Source organism: Rhinatrema bivittatum, chromosome 11, assembly GCF_901001135.1.
Source record: "Rhinatrema bivittatum chromosome 11, aRhiBiv1.1, whole genome shotgun sequence".
Taxonomy (NCBI): Eukaryota; Metazoa; Chordata; class Amphibia; order Gymnophiona; family Rhinatrematidae; genus Rhinatrema; species Rhinatrema bivittatum.
In genome coordinates, this window is record NC_042625.1 from 38,112,298 (window position 1) to 38,130,499 (window position 18,202).

The 18,202-nt window shown below is 43.9% G+C and overlaps 1 protein-coding gene across 1 annotated transcript in view; it reads left to right on the top strand.

The window, feature by feature from the left end:
* Positions 1 to 4,758: 4,758 nt before the first annotated feature.
* Positions 4,759 to 18,202, top strand: part of AACS (acetoacetyl-CoA synthetase) — an 81,326-nt gene continuing 67,882 nt past the window's right edge. Inside the window, exons 1-4 of the mRNA XM_029570940.1 lie at positions 4,759 to 5,307; positions 9,206 to 9,309; positions 10,654 to 10,774; positions 11,535 to 11,648. Coding sequence (XP_029426800.1) covers positions 5,187 to 5,307; positions 9,206 to 9,309; positions 10,654 to 10,774; positions 11,535 to 11,648 — 460 coding nt within the window. The 5' untranslated portion in view covers positions 4,759 to 5,186. The remainder of the gene's footprint in view (positions 5,308 to 9,205; positions 9,310 to 10,653; positions 10,775 to 11,534; positions 11,649 to 18,202) is intronic.

Here is an 18,202-nt window from a genome sequence, read left to right on the forward strand (position 1 = left end):
TCCAGGCCCTGTCGCTCACAGCCTGATCTTTGAGGATGTGTTGCAGGCTTTGGTGGCTTCTAGAAAGCCTTCCACTAGAAAGTCCTATGGGCAACTGGAGGAGGTGTTCAGTGTGGGGTGTTAGTAGAAGGCCCTGGACCCCTTTTCTTGCCTGACACAAAACAATTTGATTACCTTCTTCACCTATCGGAGGTTGGCTTTAAAACCAACTCCATTAGAGTTTATCTTAGTGTAATTAGTGCATACCATGGTGGAGATGGCATGCTCATCTCTATACAGCCTGCAGTATACGTTTCATGGGAACTCTCCCCTAAGGCCTCCTGCTGTGTCTTGGGACCTCAAAGTGGTGTTAGCTCAGCTAATGAAAGCTCCTTTTGAGCTGCTGAGCACATGTGACCTGAAGTACCGGAGCTGGATGGTCATATTTTTGGGGGCAGACACTTCAGCATGCAGGGGCAGCGAGCTCCAGCCCTCAGAGACTTATCTAATCTATACTGTTTAATCATGACAGTGTGGTCTTGCATAAGCACCCTAAATTACTGCCTAAGGTGGTGATGGATTTCTATCTTAATCGGGCAGTTGTCCTCTCAATTTTCTTTCCCAGGCCCTATTTGCACCAAGGTGAATGAGCCGAGTGGACAGAAGTCCATAGATGGTCTACCCAACTTTTTTTTTTTTGATAAAAATAGGCTGAGTGTTGCTGTTGCCAAACAGACACTCTCCAATTTGCTAGTAGAGTGCATCTCCCTCTGTATGCCCGGGTGGGACTGCATCGTGGGGATCATGTCAAGGCTCATTCTGTCAGATTCATGGCAGCATCGGTGCCCACTTGTGAGCCGTTCGTGTGGAGGAAATCTGCAAGGGTGCGCTGTAGAATTCTCTCCACAGTGATAACAGATTACGGTCTGGATAGGGATGGCTGATGTGACAGTAGGTTCAGCCAGTCTATCTCCCAGAACCTGTTTGAGGTGTAGAACCCACCTCTCCCAACCTCAGGCCTGATGTTTGGGTTCAGGCTGTCTCCCCTCTCTTACCAACAGCAGCGGTGGTGTTGTGCCCATTAGCACCTGGTTAAATGTCTGTTGGTCCCCTTTTTGTGTTGCCTGTAGCTACGGATTCACCTATGCGCGAGGACTACCAACCTGCTTATCTATAATAAGGGTTCTCTGAGGACAGTGGGATATTAGTCCTCACGAAACTCATCCATCACCCTGAAGAGTTGGGTTTCTCCTATTTTTTAAATTTTTTATTGTAATTCCATGTTTCAAGACTGAAGAGGGACCTTGTGTTGTTGCATGGCATAGGGCATGCTGGGTAGCCTCTGTGTACCAGTCAAAATACTAGAAACTTTGACATAAGTTTCTGTATTGGGCTCCATCTGCTGCTGTCACCCATGTGTAAAAACTAACATCCTGCTGTCCTCGGCGAATGCCTGTACAGGTAAGCAGCTCTGCTATTTTCAATAATATAAATATATCTGATTCAGGTATTCACTCCTATTTTTTGCATTGTTGTAAGCTGGACCTGTGAAACACGTGCAAAGTTACCAGAGGTGGCCTGACTGTGAGCTGTGTCCCTGGCACTAAGAATTATTGGCCCTTAACCCCTCATCTGAGGCTAGGAGAGAAGGCTGTGGGCTCTCAGCTACTGCCCTATTGGTCAACTGGGTAGGCTGCCTCTGGTTACTACATTTCTTGGGTTTCATCCTGTATTTACTCTCCCTGCAGGAAAACTAAATTCCAATTTTGCAATCAGAGTTTGATTAGCAGTAAAGCATACTCTAATTTTGCTGTTTGCTCAATATGATCTGATGTGTTAAGTTAGCCTTAGCTTTTTTCTAGCCTCCTTAGGCAAAGCACCCCAGAACCTCGATGATTTCTCTCAAAAGGGCAGTTATGCAAGGATTGAAGAAAAGGTGACTGCCACCTTTGCTAGAAATCAGTTCTGCTCCCTGTGTGTCCTGGTTTTTCCTCTAATTTTGGGCTCTGAGCCCAGTCTGCAGTGGGGTTGGGCTCTTGCTTCAAGAGTTAGTCACATACCAGCTAGGCATTTTCCTTTATCTTATATCCCCTCCCATCGCAATTGTCTTAGGTGCATTTTCACTGCAGCGCCTGAGGAGTTAGGCATGGTGCCACCTTCCAGAATTGAGCGAGTGTTAGCCTTGAGTCTGGCTATTAGATGTTATTGTGGAATGGCTGCAACTCCTAGCCCGACGGAGGCTGTGTACAGTACCATTCCTAGGTCCTGCTGCAAGGCCGTGCCCTCTGCATAGCTTTTCATAGTGTTGATTTGAGGACCAAGGAAGTAGAGCTTGGAGCTGGCGGTCTTGGTTCAATTGTCAGGCAGGGTTAGTGAAGACGGTGGACGCAGAGGTAGCATTTTGGGCGCGTGGGATGTCACTCAATAACGGACTGGGCTAAATCAAATTTGTGTGTGTATGTGAGATATACTGTCGAATCGGTGACCACACTTATGCAAAGCTCCCCTAAAAGGTTTACATTCGGCCTAATATACATTTTTCTCTTTTATTCTTCAGCTACAGTTCATGCTCTATTTGAAGGGCACTGAATCAAAATGTACAACCTCATAAATAAGTTGGCTACAGTTTCTTACATTGCACCTCTATTGTGAATAACTTTTCCTTTGTGTGGTCAGTTATACGGTGCACGTTGATCCGCACAATTCAGCCAGGGACTTTCAGCGTGCTTGCCATGAAAGTACTCGGCTTCGTTAGAGCCTGGCAGGAGCCATTCCTACTGCCGGAACGACATCCTTCTCACCGATTGGGCACGCCTCCATCGACGCCTGGCCGGCCTCTGCTTTCCAATTGGCCCGCTCACCTGACAGCTCGCTTTGCGCTAAACCTCGCCGCCGGGGGCTCTGGGCTGATGTGGAGCTAGCAGTCTGTCCGGCCAATCACAGGCAGTATGAGGGTGGTGCGTCACTAGCAGGATATCAATCCGCTCCTGCTGCCTGGCGGAGGGAAACTCTAACCAGCAGACGGAGAAATGTCAACAAGTGCGGGGTGTGAAGGCTTGTGCACAATTAGCGCGTTTTCCCCCTTCATCACGCCCTGTTCCACGTTGCATTTCTCCTTTAGGCAGCGAGTAGCTTTTTACAACTGTGCCGGATCAAATTATACCCAACAGGATCTGCTCCAACAAACACCCTCCCCGGCAACGAGGGCTAGAGCGCCGAATATCTCGTTTTTCTGTAAACTAGCAGATGGGTACGGTCCCCGCCTCTCAGGTTAAGGAGCCAGGGCCCGTCCTCCTTTATCTGAATCAGGCGATCCATCATCAGATGATTTTTGCAAGTAGCAAATTAGAAACGCGCATTATTAGGAAATAGATGAAGCAGAGTTCTAACATTTTCAGGGACGTCTAGGTTGCCCAACAACAGTTTAAAACGGGAACTTACCCGAGGAAATGTTATTTATATCCAAATGTTTTACAAGCTTTGGGTTTCAGGTACGGTTGGTGTGTATTATTTAATGTTCAAAATGGGAGAGGAGGAAGGAAAGTTGTTAATGCCCTGCCTCCTGAACCTCACTGGGCGATGGGCCCAACCGCGAGCTTTAAAGCATCTGTAAAAATAATAATCATTTGCAGATTCCATTGTAGAAAGAATAGGTGGCAACCCCTCAATGTCTCACTTAAAGGGATACTGGCAGACTAGAAACATATTTTGGCTTTAACTTGATTGTTGCCCGCTGCTATAGTCTTAGCTTCTCCTGCAGCCTTCCTACTAAAGTCCTCAACAAAATTATAGATGTTACTAAGGGAGAGTTATTGACAATAGTAGTAGATTTTTTTGTAGTCTTATTCAGGGCATGGAGGGGGGGGGGTATTAAATATAATTTATTTCTTACGCTTAAAATCTTGTGGAATCCATGGTGGAGGCCTCACTTTTAAACTCCCCTTTTCTCGACCCTCCTTAAGCTGTTTGTAATCCATATAGCCAGGCCTGCTTTAATTTTATGGGTCCAGGGCCCCCTTTTGTGTCTGGGCCCCCTTTTCACGGCCGTGAGATCTCTCAAGCCGGCCGACTACGCCGGGTTTGATCCTTTGAACCTGCCAGATTTTTTTTTTTTAAAGATACTGCATTAAGGGTCTTGAGTTATGGACCTCTGTCTCTTTTGCTCATAGGAAAAAGCAGCCCCTAAATAGGTCCTGAGATCCGGTAGCACGTCCTGACTCCCTTTTACTTAAGCATATGGTGATGGCTTTCAAATATCTGCATCCTGGCCACCGATGTTTACATTGGAGGAATATGGGAAAGCCCGGATAATGATTTTTTTTTTTATATCTGCCAACGCTTACTGGCTTCTTTGCTTAGAACACAAAGGGGAAGGTAAGATGATCTGGCAAGCTGTCTTACTTGGAATAAAGTTTGCAACTGACTTTCAGGACGGTTTTATCTGTCCCTGGGGAATGTGCAATGCACAAATCTTCCAGTCAAAATATAACTTTGCCTGAGGCGAGAGGGAGGGGTGGCAAGAGGGTGCAACTGGTAGGGGCTCCTTGCCAAGGGACTTTGCTGGTGGAGCATGAAGATGACCTGGGGGTCACTCTCCGAGGCAGGCAGACTGCCCAGACAGCAGGCGGAAGATGTTCAGTAAAGCCCTGCCTGCAATCTCTAAGAATGGAAGGGGTGGGGGCTCTGGCTAGCCCTGCAGATGAAAGTTCCGGGGTTTTGCTTGGGGGCGGGAGGAGCACATTGGTACCCCTGATCAGAGTGGAGGGGCTGCTTTAGCAGCGGGAATGAAGTGGGCGATCTGCAGTTGGCTGCGGTCCCCAGCCCAGCGCTGGGTCTTTTCGGGTGCCCTGCAGCTGAGATCTCCCCGTCCCGCAGGTGCAGACCCCCGCTGAACGCCCTCTTTCCGTAGTTCCATCCCTCTGCTTTTCCTCCACCGCCGCCCCACCCCCAGAAACAAAGGGACTGTCGATGTCTCAGCAAGTCTGCTTTTTGCTATCGGTTGCCCGTAGCCCCACCCGGGGACGGTGCCAGGGTCGGGATAAAGCGCACTCTTTTTCCTGGAGGAGGGATACGTCGGAGAGCCTTCGCGGGGAGGGGTTCGGCTTATAGCTGCTGCTGCTTGCTGGCTCCGGCGGCACTGGAGAGGCGAGGTCAGTTCCTGCTACCAGGCGAGGCAGAGTACCAGCGCCGTTCCTGATCCCCCAGCCATGTCTACGGACCCCGAGGCCATCATGGAGTCCAAGGTGCTCTGGTATCCGGACTCGAAGAGAAACACGCAGATGGACAAGTTTAAGGCTACCGTGAACTGCAACTTCGGGCTGAGCTTGGGTGAGTGGGGCACCATAAGATACAAGGAAGGGAGGGCTGAGTGTGGGGTGTATTAAGGCTTGTGATGAGCAGACTTGGAAGAGGTGGGACCCAGAGTGAATGATGGGGAGAGTGGCCATGAGAGGTGATCCCTGGGTGATGGTGAATGGGGGAAGAGGGTAGAAAGAATGGGGGTTAGAGTGAGTGGGAGTCTGAGCGTGGGGTGTATAAGGGCTGGTGGTGAGCAATCTTAGTCGAGTTGAGGCCCAGGATGATGGGAGAGTGGAGGTAAGACATGAGCCCTGGGTGATGGTGCCTGGGGGCTGGTTAATGGTGCTGTCATGGCCTGCAAATCATTTTCCCGAGGAGCCCGTACTACCCACCTACTGGTTGTACTGATATTATAGTCACTGGCTGAGCAATTTGAGTTTTATTTAATTAATAGACTGCTTTTCCAAAATAGATTGCTGAGCGCATGAATACCATAATACATAACAATAAACACATTCACAGCTGTCTTTTTCAACTGAGTAAACTTTTCTCATTATTGATATCTTTAATATTGTAAAAGGAGATCCCTAGCTATGAAGAAAATGAGCAGTCTTATTTTTAGGTAAATTCAGGGTTCAAGTCGGTGAGGATTTCAGAGGAAGGGGGTTAATATTTTACATTTACAATGTCCAAAATGCATCCCATGGATATCAAATACATACTTAGCCTGAGAACAAAGAAATTAGAGCTCACAATGAGTAGTCCTGGTGGTGGTTGTGGGATCTGAATGTGGGTTTTTGGGGCTTCCTAATTCTGTGTTCTCTATCCAACCCTTCACTTCCGGGCAATAGAAGTGACTTTGAGACAAGGAGGGGCTGAGAGCCAGGGCTTAAATCCTGCTTCCCCCCCTGGCATACACCTTGGGCAGGCCATTTTATCTCCCATTCCCTCAGATACCCACTTAGATTGCAAGCTCTTTAGGTAGGGACTTACTGAACCTGAGTACTATTAATGCTTTAAGCATTATTTGAAAAGAGGAGAGAAAATCCAAATATTAATATTATAGTTAGTCGGGAGCGGTTGCCTACTGGAAGCAGGATTAGAACATGAGCAGAGACTTCTGTTGGAGAAATACTGCGAGCTATGTGGTTCTGCTCATGTAAGACCTGTTCGGGCCTCTTAGGTATCTCCAAAACAGTAGCTGAACTAATTCTCTAACATTTTAGTAAAATCAACTTTTACAGGCTTATTGCAACTTCTCCATCTCACTGTAAAGACTGCCCGTCATTCTGGGTAAATGTACCTTATATCGATGGTCTGCTAAGGCCACATAGCCATCTTACAGGCCATTGCAGACCACTTTCGCCTCTCCTGAGCATCCGATGCAATAAGCAAATAAGCTGCGGAGCTAAAAAGGACATGCAAGGGATAAATTGTGTGTCCATGGCATAGGGTGCCCAGGAGATGTGGCCAGAGCCGGAATTAGGCCCGTGCCAGCTAAGAAAAGTAGGCCCCTATGTAAGGTTCTGATTTGATACTTAATAAGAGAAATAGTTTTCTAAATTTCTCAAATAATTTTTATTTAAGAAGGCTTTATGAGCTTTATTTGTTAGCAAATTTTATTATTTATTTATTTATCGAGTTTTATATACTGTTGTTCAGTTTTGCCATCACAACTGTTTACAAATTCTTCAATTACAATTTAAATTTTTATTTATACATGTTAGAAATAGATATATTTAGCTTTTTTTTTTTTTTTTTTAATTTTGCCCAACAAAAGTAGGCCCCTTGAACATTGTAGGCCCTAGCCAAATGGCCATGCTGACACCCCGTCTCTCCTGGCGTGAACGTGGCTGGGCGCGGGTTAGGAAAGCAGATGCTCAGTTTACAAGCGTCCATGTTGTCCTGCAGCGGCTCTTTTACTGGCACAATACACACGGCCCCGGAGTACGTATGTTGAGTGCCCCGAAACCTTTTTTTCTTTTACGTCAAGACTTTTTTTTTTTTTTTTTTTTAGTTTTGCATGGTGCTGTATTCTGTGGTTCTTCCTACTTAGTATTGCGATGATACTAACCATAGAAAAGCAGGTTTTTTGTTTTTTTTTTTAAGTTGAGCCCTTGATGTGCGGGAAGACTTTATGCCTGCTCCGGGGCAGGCGTCAAATTTTATGGGTTAAAAATTGCGCCTCGGGTGCACAGGGATTTTTTGCATTACGGGGTAATATCTGACAGCCTCATCTACATGGCATTTACATGTGATGAGCGCTATTAGCTATGCCTTTGTCTGGATGCGCTGATCCCCTTAGTGCATCGGGGGTTATGGATGTGCATCCGACTGCTCATTAGGCTGGGCGCACTTTATTGCATCGGCCTGTTTGTTTGTGACTTGGAGATTAAGGAGCTCACCTGGCTCACACCATATTTAATTTAAAAAAAACAAAAGTGGAAAGGTGAAGGATATCCTGCATTGGATGCTAAATGCTTGGTAGGCAGGGTTTGTTTGGAGCTGAATGTTTGTTTAAATGCTATACAGAACATGTGTTTTGTTTCTTGTTGATTGGACTAGAAAAATATTTTGACTGCCCAAAGCAGTCAGTTTGTGTATCTCGCTGTGGCCTGATCCTTCAGAAGAGTCGCTTGAGAATTTTGATTGACCCATGAAGATACATTCTGTAAACTTTGGGGCATGTTTATTTTTAACTATTCGCCTTTCTAACCCCATGTTCAAGGCACTTTACAGGTCAGGTACCATAGTTCCCTACCCAAAAGAAAGAGAGAGGGTGAAGTGACTTGCTCAAGGATACAAGGACCATCAGTGGGAGAAGCAGGATTTGAATGCTGACACTCAGCCCATTGCTCTAACCACTAGGCCACGTCTCCACTGAGTATCTAGAGCAGGGATGGGCAACTCCGGTCCTGGAGTGCCACAAGCAAGGCTGGTTTTCAGAATATCCATAATGAATATGCATAAGGTAGATTTGCATGCACTGCCTCTACTGTATGCAATTTACAAGACAGAATTGTGATTTTGTGGGCTGTAATGTACCTGTTTGTGCTAAATCTCATCCTTGATTCCCTTTGATTTTTGGCCAGGTTTCATTTCAAGGCTGCCCAGCTAACGATTTTATAGCTGGACAGTTCATTGCATGTATCTATAATCCCTGGCATGGCTTGCAGTGGGCAGGAGTTTGCACTCTGTAAGCCTGGCTTTAGAGGCTGTTGCCATATGAAACCAGTTTGGCAGTCTCTCATTCTGAACATTTTTTTTTTCTGTCGCAAAGAATTGCATTCAGTGGCCTCCGACTTGTAAAACCAGATTCTTGGAGATTTTAGCGGAAATGTCAACTCTCTTTATACACACAAGATCACTTTTATTACACTAATTTTAATAAATTTCTTGACTAGCTTTGAGAGTTAATTTGGATCTGAGGGAATGCAGTGTCACTCTCAAAAGCTGGTGAAGAAATTAGTCCAGTAAAAAGGTACTGACTTACATACATACCGTACATATTTTTTTGTTAACCTTCTATTTCCACGTATTCAAGTGTTCAGATATAACTATTGGTAATGTCAGAAAAAGTTTCCATCACCTGCCTCTGTATTTGTTTTACTTGTTACAAAAATGCTTGATTAGCTTTACTACCGAGGTAGTCAAAGCAAGTTACAGCAGCAGATAAACTTAGCAGAGAGGGAACACAGGTCAGCCAAGCAACAGCTCCTGGTGCTTTCTAACTCCATAGAGAGAATGTCTTGGTTTGAACTGAGTGCCCGTTTGCACTGCCTTATGCTCAAAGCTGTATAGCAAACTTTGAGCCATGTAATTCTGTGCAGTTGGTGAGTATGTGGGCTTGGCTTGTCAGAGTGGGGTCACATTTTTTAAATTACAAATCAGTCTGAAAACTGAATGGCTGTTCGCCTTCATGTTTTAGCTAACTACAATGACCTGTACCAGTGGTCGGTGGAATTCTACCCGGAATTTTGGGCAGAGTTTTGGAGTTTCAGCGGTGTGGTATACTCGTGCCTGTACGATGAGGTGAGTCCGTCTGCTTCTAGATTCCATTCCTTTGGAGAATTCCAGAATTGATATAAACATGCATTGTCGATGAGATCAATAAAGAACAGCACTCTAACCAAGGGCGGAGGATTATTCGTCCTTGGGATTGTCACTTTTCCTGCTTGCATGGTGATGTGTGTTTTTGTTTTTTTCCCTTCATTGTTGGGCAAATGTGGCGAGCTGTTAGCTCAAATGTCGTCGTCTTGCATTTTTCTAAGCTATCAGTTCAATATTCTTGCCACATGGATAAATTGATTAAACCAGCAGTAGATCATCCTCTCTAGTCTCGACTTGCCATTAGCTTCTTTTATTTGGTCATGTGATGTTTTGCCACGTATCTGCAGTGTTTATCAACATGGTCAGAGACACTGTTACATCAATGAGATCTACTTCCTGTTTTTGTTTTGTCATTTTACTTTAGACTTCTGCATTGACTAACTTATTTTTTTACACTGAGGCTTCTGTACTGGAATGTTCAGTTGGAGTGAAAATAAGTTGGCATGATGAACTAGTATTGATTATGAGCCTCAGCTGTCTTACTTTTTCTGTGCGGCATATAGTGTAAGCATATACACCGAATATTGGTATTTTAGTGGACTGTCAGAATATATAACATTTCTACACTTCTGGTTCCAATGACAGAGACATTCTTCCAGTGCATCGCTGGTTGCTGCTTCAGTCCAAAAGCCAAGGGTGACATGCCACACACGGGTCTAGTTTTCAGGATATCTCAATGAATACGTATGAGCTAGATTTGCATATACTGCCTCTCGTACTCATGGGTATCTCTCATGCATGTTCATTGTAGAGATCCTGGAAACCAGACTTATTTGTTGCTCTTGTGGACTGGAGTTGGCCACCCCTGCCGTAGGCATGTGTTCCTGATATTAGGCAGATACACACCCGTTTTCACACTGGAGCACATACTGTATTAGAAACATGAGAATTAGGTGTGTATAGACTACGCTGTGGTATGGACCGATGGCTGTAAAAATCCCGAGAGCCATGTACTCCAAATTTTGAAAAACCTAACAAAAAAGTGATCCCTGAGTCTTCTAAATATATCGGCCTGCTGGGGTGGAGATATCTCTGTGGGCCGTACTGTCTTGTCTGTCAAGACGATCCCAACTGCATGCCCAGAATTTTAATGCCAAGGTTGTCTCCATTCAGTGCAGTGCGTGATGGAAGTAATGACAGCCTCCGTATAGTGAACTGGACTATAACATTTGATTTTTCTTTAGTAGTAATGAAAAGTTAACTCTCTTTTTTTCTTTTCTCTCTCTCTCTCTCTCTCTCCATGGCTTTTTGATGTTGCTCCTGAAGGTGGTAGACAGGTCAAAGAGAATTGCTGATGTCCCCGAATGGTTTAAGGGGAGTCGGATGAACTACGCAGAAAACCTTTTGAAACACAAGGAAAATGACAAAGTTGCTCTTTATGCAGCAAGTAAGTATCTCGTAATGTTTGAATGTCTGAAAAGTACACTAACGTTTGTCTACTCCAGTATAGTATTTTATTTTAACATGTGGGAAGTTTTGGCTTTTGCATTGATGCCTCTGGATTCCAGGTCTCTTTTATGCAGATTTTTTTGTGGTATAGCTGTTTCTAAACTTTTAATTAAGGCGGATTGTGATCTAGTGCCGTGAGAATGATGGATGGGTGAATTCTTTTCATCTCCTAAGAGGAAACGGAGTGGTTCTCCTTGTACAGTGCAAATCGAGGGGGTGACTTAAAGACCCTGGCGGTGAGCCCTTCACGTGGGAAACCAGAATTCATACTGACCTTGCTTCTGGGGATGGGATGCTGTGGGGTATGGCTTGTTAGGGCCTGGCTACTGAAAGGCTGGGGCGGGGGGGGGGGAGGTATGTACTGAGTGCAGGGGAGGACACAGTCTTGGCAGAGTTGGGCAGAACCGTACTGTGATTGGGCATTTCATGGTATTTGAGGAATCCTAGAATAACATAGTTTGTGTTTGGTTGGCAGCTAGCTATATATGCATACTAGGGTTTTTGTTTCAGTGAACAATACTGTGTATTAATAGCAATTTTGTATAATAAGACTGTTTGTTTTTGTTGGGCTAACTTAGGTTCTAATTTATCATTTACCAATGCCTCCTGTCAGCTCTCTGTAAGAGTCTTTGCCGTGCTGTGTGGTATCTCATCTGGGTTTTCTGTTTTACCCACTCACTCTCACTTGTCTGTCCCAGTGGAAGGTAAAGAAGAGATCACCAAAGTGACGTTTGCAGAACTAAGGCAGGATGTTGCCTTGTATGCTGCAGCCATGAGGAAAATGGGAATACGAGCTGGAGATCGGGTTGTTGGTGAGTGGATTTTTTTTTTTTTAATATATATAGTTCAAACACAAAAGCACCTAATGAGAATTCAGTTGTAACAATTCAGGAGTGTACCAGAGCTTTCCTTGAGAATAAATAGAGACAGACTTATATGTTGGTTCTAAGAGATCCCCCTTGGGGCAGAAATTGGCTTATTCCTAGGGTAACTCTCACCTGTTTTGGGTTGCAGTGAAAAAAAGATCTAAGATATTGTGCTAAATTTAATTTTTGATTTATTATCTTTTATGGGATAATAAAAAATATTCCAAATGGTATGGAGCCAAGTTTGGTGGTTCAGTAAAATTTAAATTTGTTGTGATATTGATGCAAGGACCTGACAAAGCATGACATCCCTAAAAGATAATGGCATACTGAAAGGAAGCAGTAAAGCCAAAACACGGATAAATCTGATTTGGCTAATATCTGCTTTGTATTCTTCTTATCTGCTAGTGATGGTGACGACCTAGTGAACGTTCACCAAGTGTATTGGTGATTGGCCTAAAGATAAGAATAGAGAGTGTGTCCTTGGGATGGAAAATTCAGAAGCTAGGAATCTAGTTTTATTTTTGTTTAACTTTTAAGCTACTGGTGTAGGGAAGGAAGTTTCTTGCCGTTCAGCACCTACATCTGATGGCGACACTCGAGCCCCCTGTGAACTGGTGCCAACATCACTACTAGCCATGACTGCCACATGTGGCATGGTCTTGGAGCGTGAATGGCCTGGGTGTTGGACACGTGGTCCCTTCAGGCTGGACTTGGGACCCATTGATAGGGCATTGAAAGGAAGCTACTGCCCATGGTGTGGGGGAAAAAAAAAAAGACATGACTGTAAAAATAATTAATGGTAACGAACACGCAATGAGAGAGACAGAGCCGGTGTCTCCAGTGCTGAGGACTCAGGCTCTGTAAGGCTGCTCTGCTCGGGAGTTTGGAGGTGGCTCTCTGCATAGGGAGTCGAGCGCTGTATAAAATGTGACGGTGAAAAATCTGACAGACTTGTCAGTAAAAAAAAAAAAAATAAAAAAATAAAAAAAAATGTTCCTGCTGCCTGTGCTGTACATGTGCATCTCTTGGAGCATTAGACCTTCTTCATTTCAATTTATTTCAATGTCACATATTCCTCCGTGTTTTTAAGAGTCCTTAAATCATTCCAGAGAAGTGTTTGTCACATCTTACATTATTCCTTCCTCATTTTTGGATATAGCAGAGCCTTGGTCACTCAGAAGAGCCAATCTTGATTTACGAGCCACGTGCTTGATGGTTACAGTATGAATTGGAGAACTTGTAGGGCTTGACTTGATTTCTCTTGCTGCGTTACCGTGAGCCGAAACCTTGCACCATATGCAGTGCCACATCCAGTGCTCAGGGATTTGACTTTTCTTCAGCTCTGCTGCCCCGTTCGAGGCTGACTCTGAGAAGAGGTGCTGTGCAGCTGTCCTTTGCTCTTGGCAGAAAAATACAGAAAAGACGGCTCAGCTTAGCATGTGTTGCTTTCTGTGGTTTTATTTTTGTTGCTGTTGATTATTCTAGAATCTTGCCTTAGATTTGGGGAAACTTCCTGCATCTTGGTTTTGCCTTTTAAGGCCGACACAGGACTATGGCCTGGAGAATGGATTTCTTGCTCTGCTCGGCTGGTGGCAGTCTCTCAGTACTTTGCTGTGGGGTTGCCGCTGGTGTATTTAGAACCCAGGGCAGCCTGTGCTGCATTCAGAGCAGCTGCTCTGCTCGTGCACGGAGCATGCAGGGAAGCCTGTGCCGCCACCTCTCCCAGCTGCAATGTGTTTTTGGATTGGTTCCTTGGCCATGAATAGCCGGCCCACGGCAGCTCCGATCTGACAGTCGGGGGCATTGTAAACACTTCCAGTAATCTGCAATTAAATATAGCAGCAGTTTCTTGGCTCTCTCCTTAGACATGAATGCCACTTCTGTCGTATTGGAGGACGATATGGAGCTTGCCTGTAGTACAGAAGAAACTGATCAGCTTTAAGACTTAACCATAGTACAGAGGAGTTTACTAATCCGCGGAATAAAACATGGAACAGTGTAAATGGTAGGGGTGTGTCTTATTTTTTTTTTTCTCCTTCATTCCCCCAAGTTTAACAAAAAAAAAAACCCCAATAAATACATTTTCTGTTCAGAGCTGACTCAGTCTTAGGGGACCCAGCACAGTTTGATTGGCAGAAGCCCCACCCTGGTTCCTTTTAAAGGAAGAGAGATTATCAATCTTCATTCCCCCCCCCCTTACTGGTTTCTGTTCCATTAACTCTCGCAGCCAAGCTGACAGAAGGATCAAAAGCCTTTTTCATGGCAGGAGAGTGGGGTTAAGCGCGTCTGTGCCTCTCCTAAACTAGGGCGGCTGGCTCTTCTGGGCAGGATTATCCTCTAACCCCCCTCCCCTTCTGGACTAAGTGCATCCTCTCTCAGACCCCCCCCCATCAGCCCTTCGGAAGGGTACGTACGCCTCGCTGCCAGGCCAATGGGTCGACTGTGTTTGAGAACTTTCATTGTGGGAGGAACGAGTCCTACACAGTAATGTCCCCAAGCATCCTGAAATGAGAGCACTTTTTTTTTTTTTTTTTTTAATCTTAGCCTTTGACAGTAAACCCTTGAGGCTTGCAGCTAGTACAAACTCGAACATGTGTTAATATACAGTCATACGTGCTTGCAGCATAGGGAATTAAAACCGATTTTTGTTCCTGTAATTTTTTTTTGTGTTTTTTTTTATTGATTTAGTTATATGCTGCCAATGCCAGAGGCTCTAGGCAGCTTACAGGAGAACATTCATAAAAATGAAAAACATACAATACAAATGACATCAGTGAAAGCTTGTTTTTATTTATTTAAAATCTTTTCTATACCGTCAAGTTATATACCATCAGAACGGTTTACATTTAGGCACATAAATTAAGTAGGTGAATGTGTACAGTGGTACATTCTAACACGTGCCAAAGGGTTCAGTTACATCGTGTTATAATACAACTTATTTGTAGGGTGAGGTAGTCTTGGCCATTTATACATGTAAGTTACTTATTTACAGGTATAATTCCCATGCTCAGTGTAATTCTATAAAGTTAACTGGGAGATAAACAAACAAACTTTTGCAATGCACGTGTTGAGTATATTGCTGTGTGCTGGTGATCTTCTGCCTGTGCCTGCGTACTTTTCTATTCTCCGCTCTCTTTGTAGAAAGCTTGTTTAAAAAGCCAGGTTTTTAAACTATTTTTTTTTTTAAAGGTTTTGAGGTCTCTTTGTATTCTGATCTCTAGTGGCATAGTGTTCCAGAGTGTGGGACCTGCTAAGGATAGAGCCCTTTCTCTTACTTGGGTTAGTCTCGCTGTCCTGACTGAGGGGATGGTTAGGCGTGCTTTATTAGCTGATCTCTGGTTTCTGTGTGGTACGGTGTACCCGTAATGCTGTGTTCAGCCAGTCTGCTTTTTCATCATGTATTGTACATAGGGCTTTGTATTGTATTCTGTGTTCAATGGGTAACCAGTGTAATTCTGCTAGAGTTTCAGTGATATGGTCCCTTCTTTTACCAGTTAGTATTCTAGCTGTGGTGTTTTGTAGAATTTGAAGTGATCTTAATGTTGTATTCGGAAGTCCTAGTAATAGTGCATTACAGTAGTCTGTGCTTGAGAAAATTAGTGCCTGGAGCACTGTCCTAAAGTTTGCCGGTGTTAGTAGGGGTTTTAGTTTCCTGAGAATCATGAGTTTTGCATAGCCTTCTTTTACCTTTAGTGATATGTGCTGTTTTAGATTGATTTCTGTGTCCATTACTCCAAGGCTCCGTACCTTTACAGCTAGTTCTATTTTCTGATTGTTTTTGAGTGTTATTGGTGTTTGACTTTCGTTTTAAGTGTAGAAATTCCAGTTTTTTTCGATGTTAATGATTAAATCCATTTGGTTTAGCAGCTGTTTGATAATATCTAGGAATACTAATATCCAAACTTCTCAATAATTAGGAGCAAGGTATTTGCCACAAGAATAGTAGGTAATCATAGAAGACCAAAACACTTTCCCAAAAACTTGATTCAAAATAACTTTTTGTGATTTAAATGACCTCATATTAGGCTTTTAGTTGTGCATAATTCACACAGTCATTTAGCCTTTGTGTGCTGTTTTTGTGCAGGATAGCGTATAACATTCTCTACTACCGCACTTCATATAATCATTGGTCATTCAAATATTTTCTCTCTGCCATTCGTGTCAATACACCATTGTGAGGAAATAAGAATTTTTTTGAAGTTTCTCCGTATCTTTAACGTACTTCAAAGGTCATTTTTAAATATATCATTTCCGCAAATTGCATTGTAACATTTCAGCTACTTAGCTTTTGTGAAGAAACAGTGACTCGGTGTCTTGAGGTATCTCTGACAAGCTGCCTGACACGGTCCGTGTTTTGGAGGAACACCTTCCTCATGGGGCCATCTATGAGAAATAATACGTGAATAAGTTCATCTGTAATCTGAGAAAATATTTACCCTTCTGCACCAGGACCAGTACTAACGATAGTATCTGTTCAGCGTTGTTTATTCCCCGTCCTCCGGTAATGTTTCTTCGACCGACCGGAGAGGGAGCTCCTAAACGCCATTTTTAAAGGGCTGAATAGCCAATGTAAAGACGCCACGTAAGTTAGTTTCATGACGTGGGGGGACCGCATCCATGAATGATTAATGATTTACAAAACAGAGTACCATTCTATGGTGGCATTAAGCCCCTCAGGATGAACACAATTCAAATGAAAAATCCAACGTTGTTCACGTAGATTTAATAGGGTTTGTGGATCACCCCCCCCCCCCCCCCTACTCATCATTGAGATTTTTTTCAATGACCCGCCACTTCAAATCCACAAAAGTATGATTTTCTTCAACACAGTGTGCTACTAAAGGTGCCTGCATTTTCTTAGTATTAAGGCAACTGCGATGTTCGGTGAGTCTGGTCCGTATGGATCTTTTAGTCCGGCCCACATAGTATTTATTACACGGGCATACAATAAGGTAAATGACATGCGTGGATGTGCAATTAGTGTCACTTTTCGCTTTATGAATGTTGCCTTGCTTATCAATCCGTGTAGGACCAGCAGTAGTCTGTGTGCGCATGGAACAGTTCTGACATGACCAATGGCCAAATGTTTGTGAAATTAACTGGCAACCTTCCGATCATAAAAAGGAATGGGTTAAAATGTCCCTCAAGTTTCTACCCCAACTGTAAGTGGTTAGGTATTCTGTAAATATTGAATGAATTTTTAATATATGCCAGTATTTACGAATAACTGTAGCAATCTGAGTTAATTTGTACTCTGAGATTTTCTACAAAATCAATACAGGATCCTGTAATGTATCATCTTTTCCAAAAGAAGCCATATACGCTGGGCATTAGATGCTCGTTTTAGAGCTTTTTGAATTGTTTTAGATGGATAACCTCTGTTAATTAATCGCTGGGCCAAACTTTGTGCTTGTATTGAGAAATCTTCTCTTTCAGAACATAGACGACGTAAACGTAGAAATTGTCCAGTGGGTGTTAAGAGCCATTTAAGCCTGTTTGCCAGTCTCCACGTTGGCTGGGCCCTTGGACGTGAGCCATCCAGAGGCAAGCTGAGGGACCTTGCCTTTTTTTTTTTTCTTTTTTTTTTTTTTTCAGAGCTCCACATCTCACAAGCCTACAGGTCCCTCGGCCTGAGCTGTTGCCTGCTCCCTGGAAAGGCACCGGATGGATGGTAACGGGCTTCAGCCTACAGTGGAGCTTTTCTGTAGCGAAATTTGAAGCCATGTTTCTTGCTGATGGTCTGACACACGTTTTGCCACCTATAATCTAACGAAAACTTAACTTTTCTTCAGTAAACAGCCTGTGTATGCAGAATGATGAAACGTTATACAACCCTTGCCCCTCCTGAAAAAGAAAACAGACTGAATTTTCATTTAAAAATGAGTGCAGTTTCCCTGTACATGCCCGGATCAGTCCAGACAGTGGGTTGAGCCTCCTTTCCAGCAGGTGGAGACAGAGAAAAACTCGAAGGGTATCCTATATCTGGACAGTGCTCCCCCTGCGTCCCTTCAGTATTTCTCTGTCTCCAGCAGATGAAGGTGGTAGAACCTGCGGTTCCCAGTATTTAGCTGTTTTCGTTCCCTGAGGAAGTTCTTCCCTCTTTCTCTTTTTCTCAGGATCAAGCAAGTATTTATTACTTAAGTTTCAATCTTTTAAAAATAAAGTTTTTCCTGACAGGAAGCACAGAAGCCTGTTTCCTTGCTCTTATAGGGTCCTAGGGGGGTTTCCCCCTTGATTCTTCAGCCTAGGACCCCTTTCTTTCCCGGTGACCCATTGCCTGGCTTGGGGTGATACTGGTGGTCCAGTCATTCCCCCCTTTGACCCCCCCTGAGATGTTTCATGCCTCGGGTCTCTTAACAGAGATGTTATTCCTCTGTACTTATTGGAAAAAAAAAAACAACCAACAAACAGGAGCAGCTCTGCTTACCAGAGTTTAAATAATTAGCTGAAATCTAACAGCCTTGTGGGAAGGAGCGAAGAGCAGTACTGACTTCTCC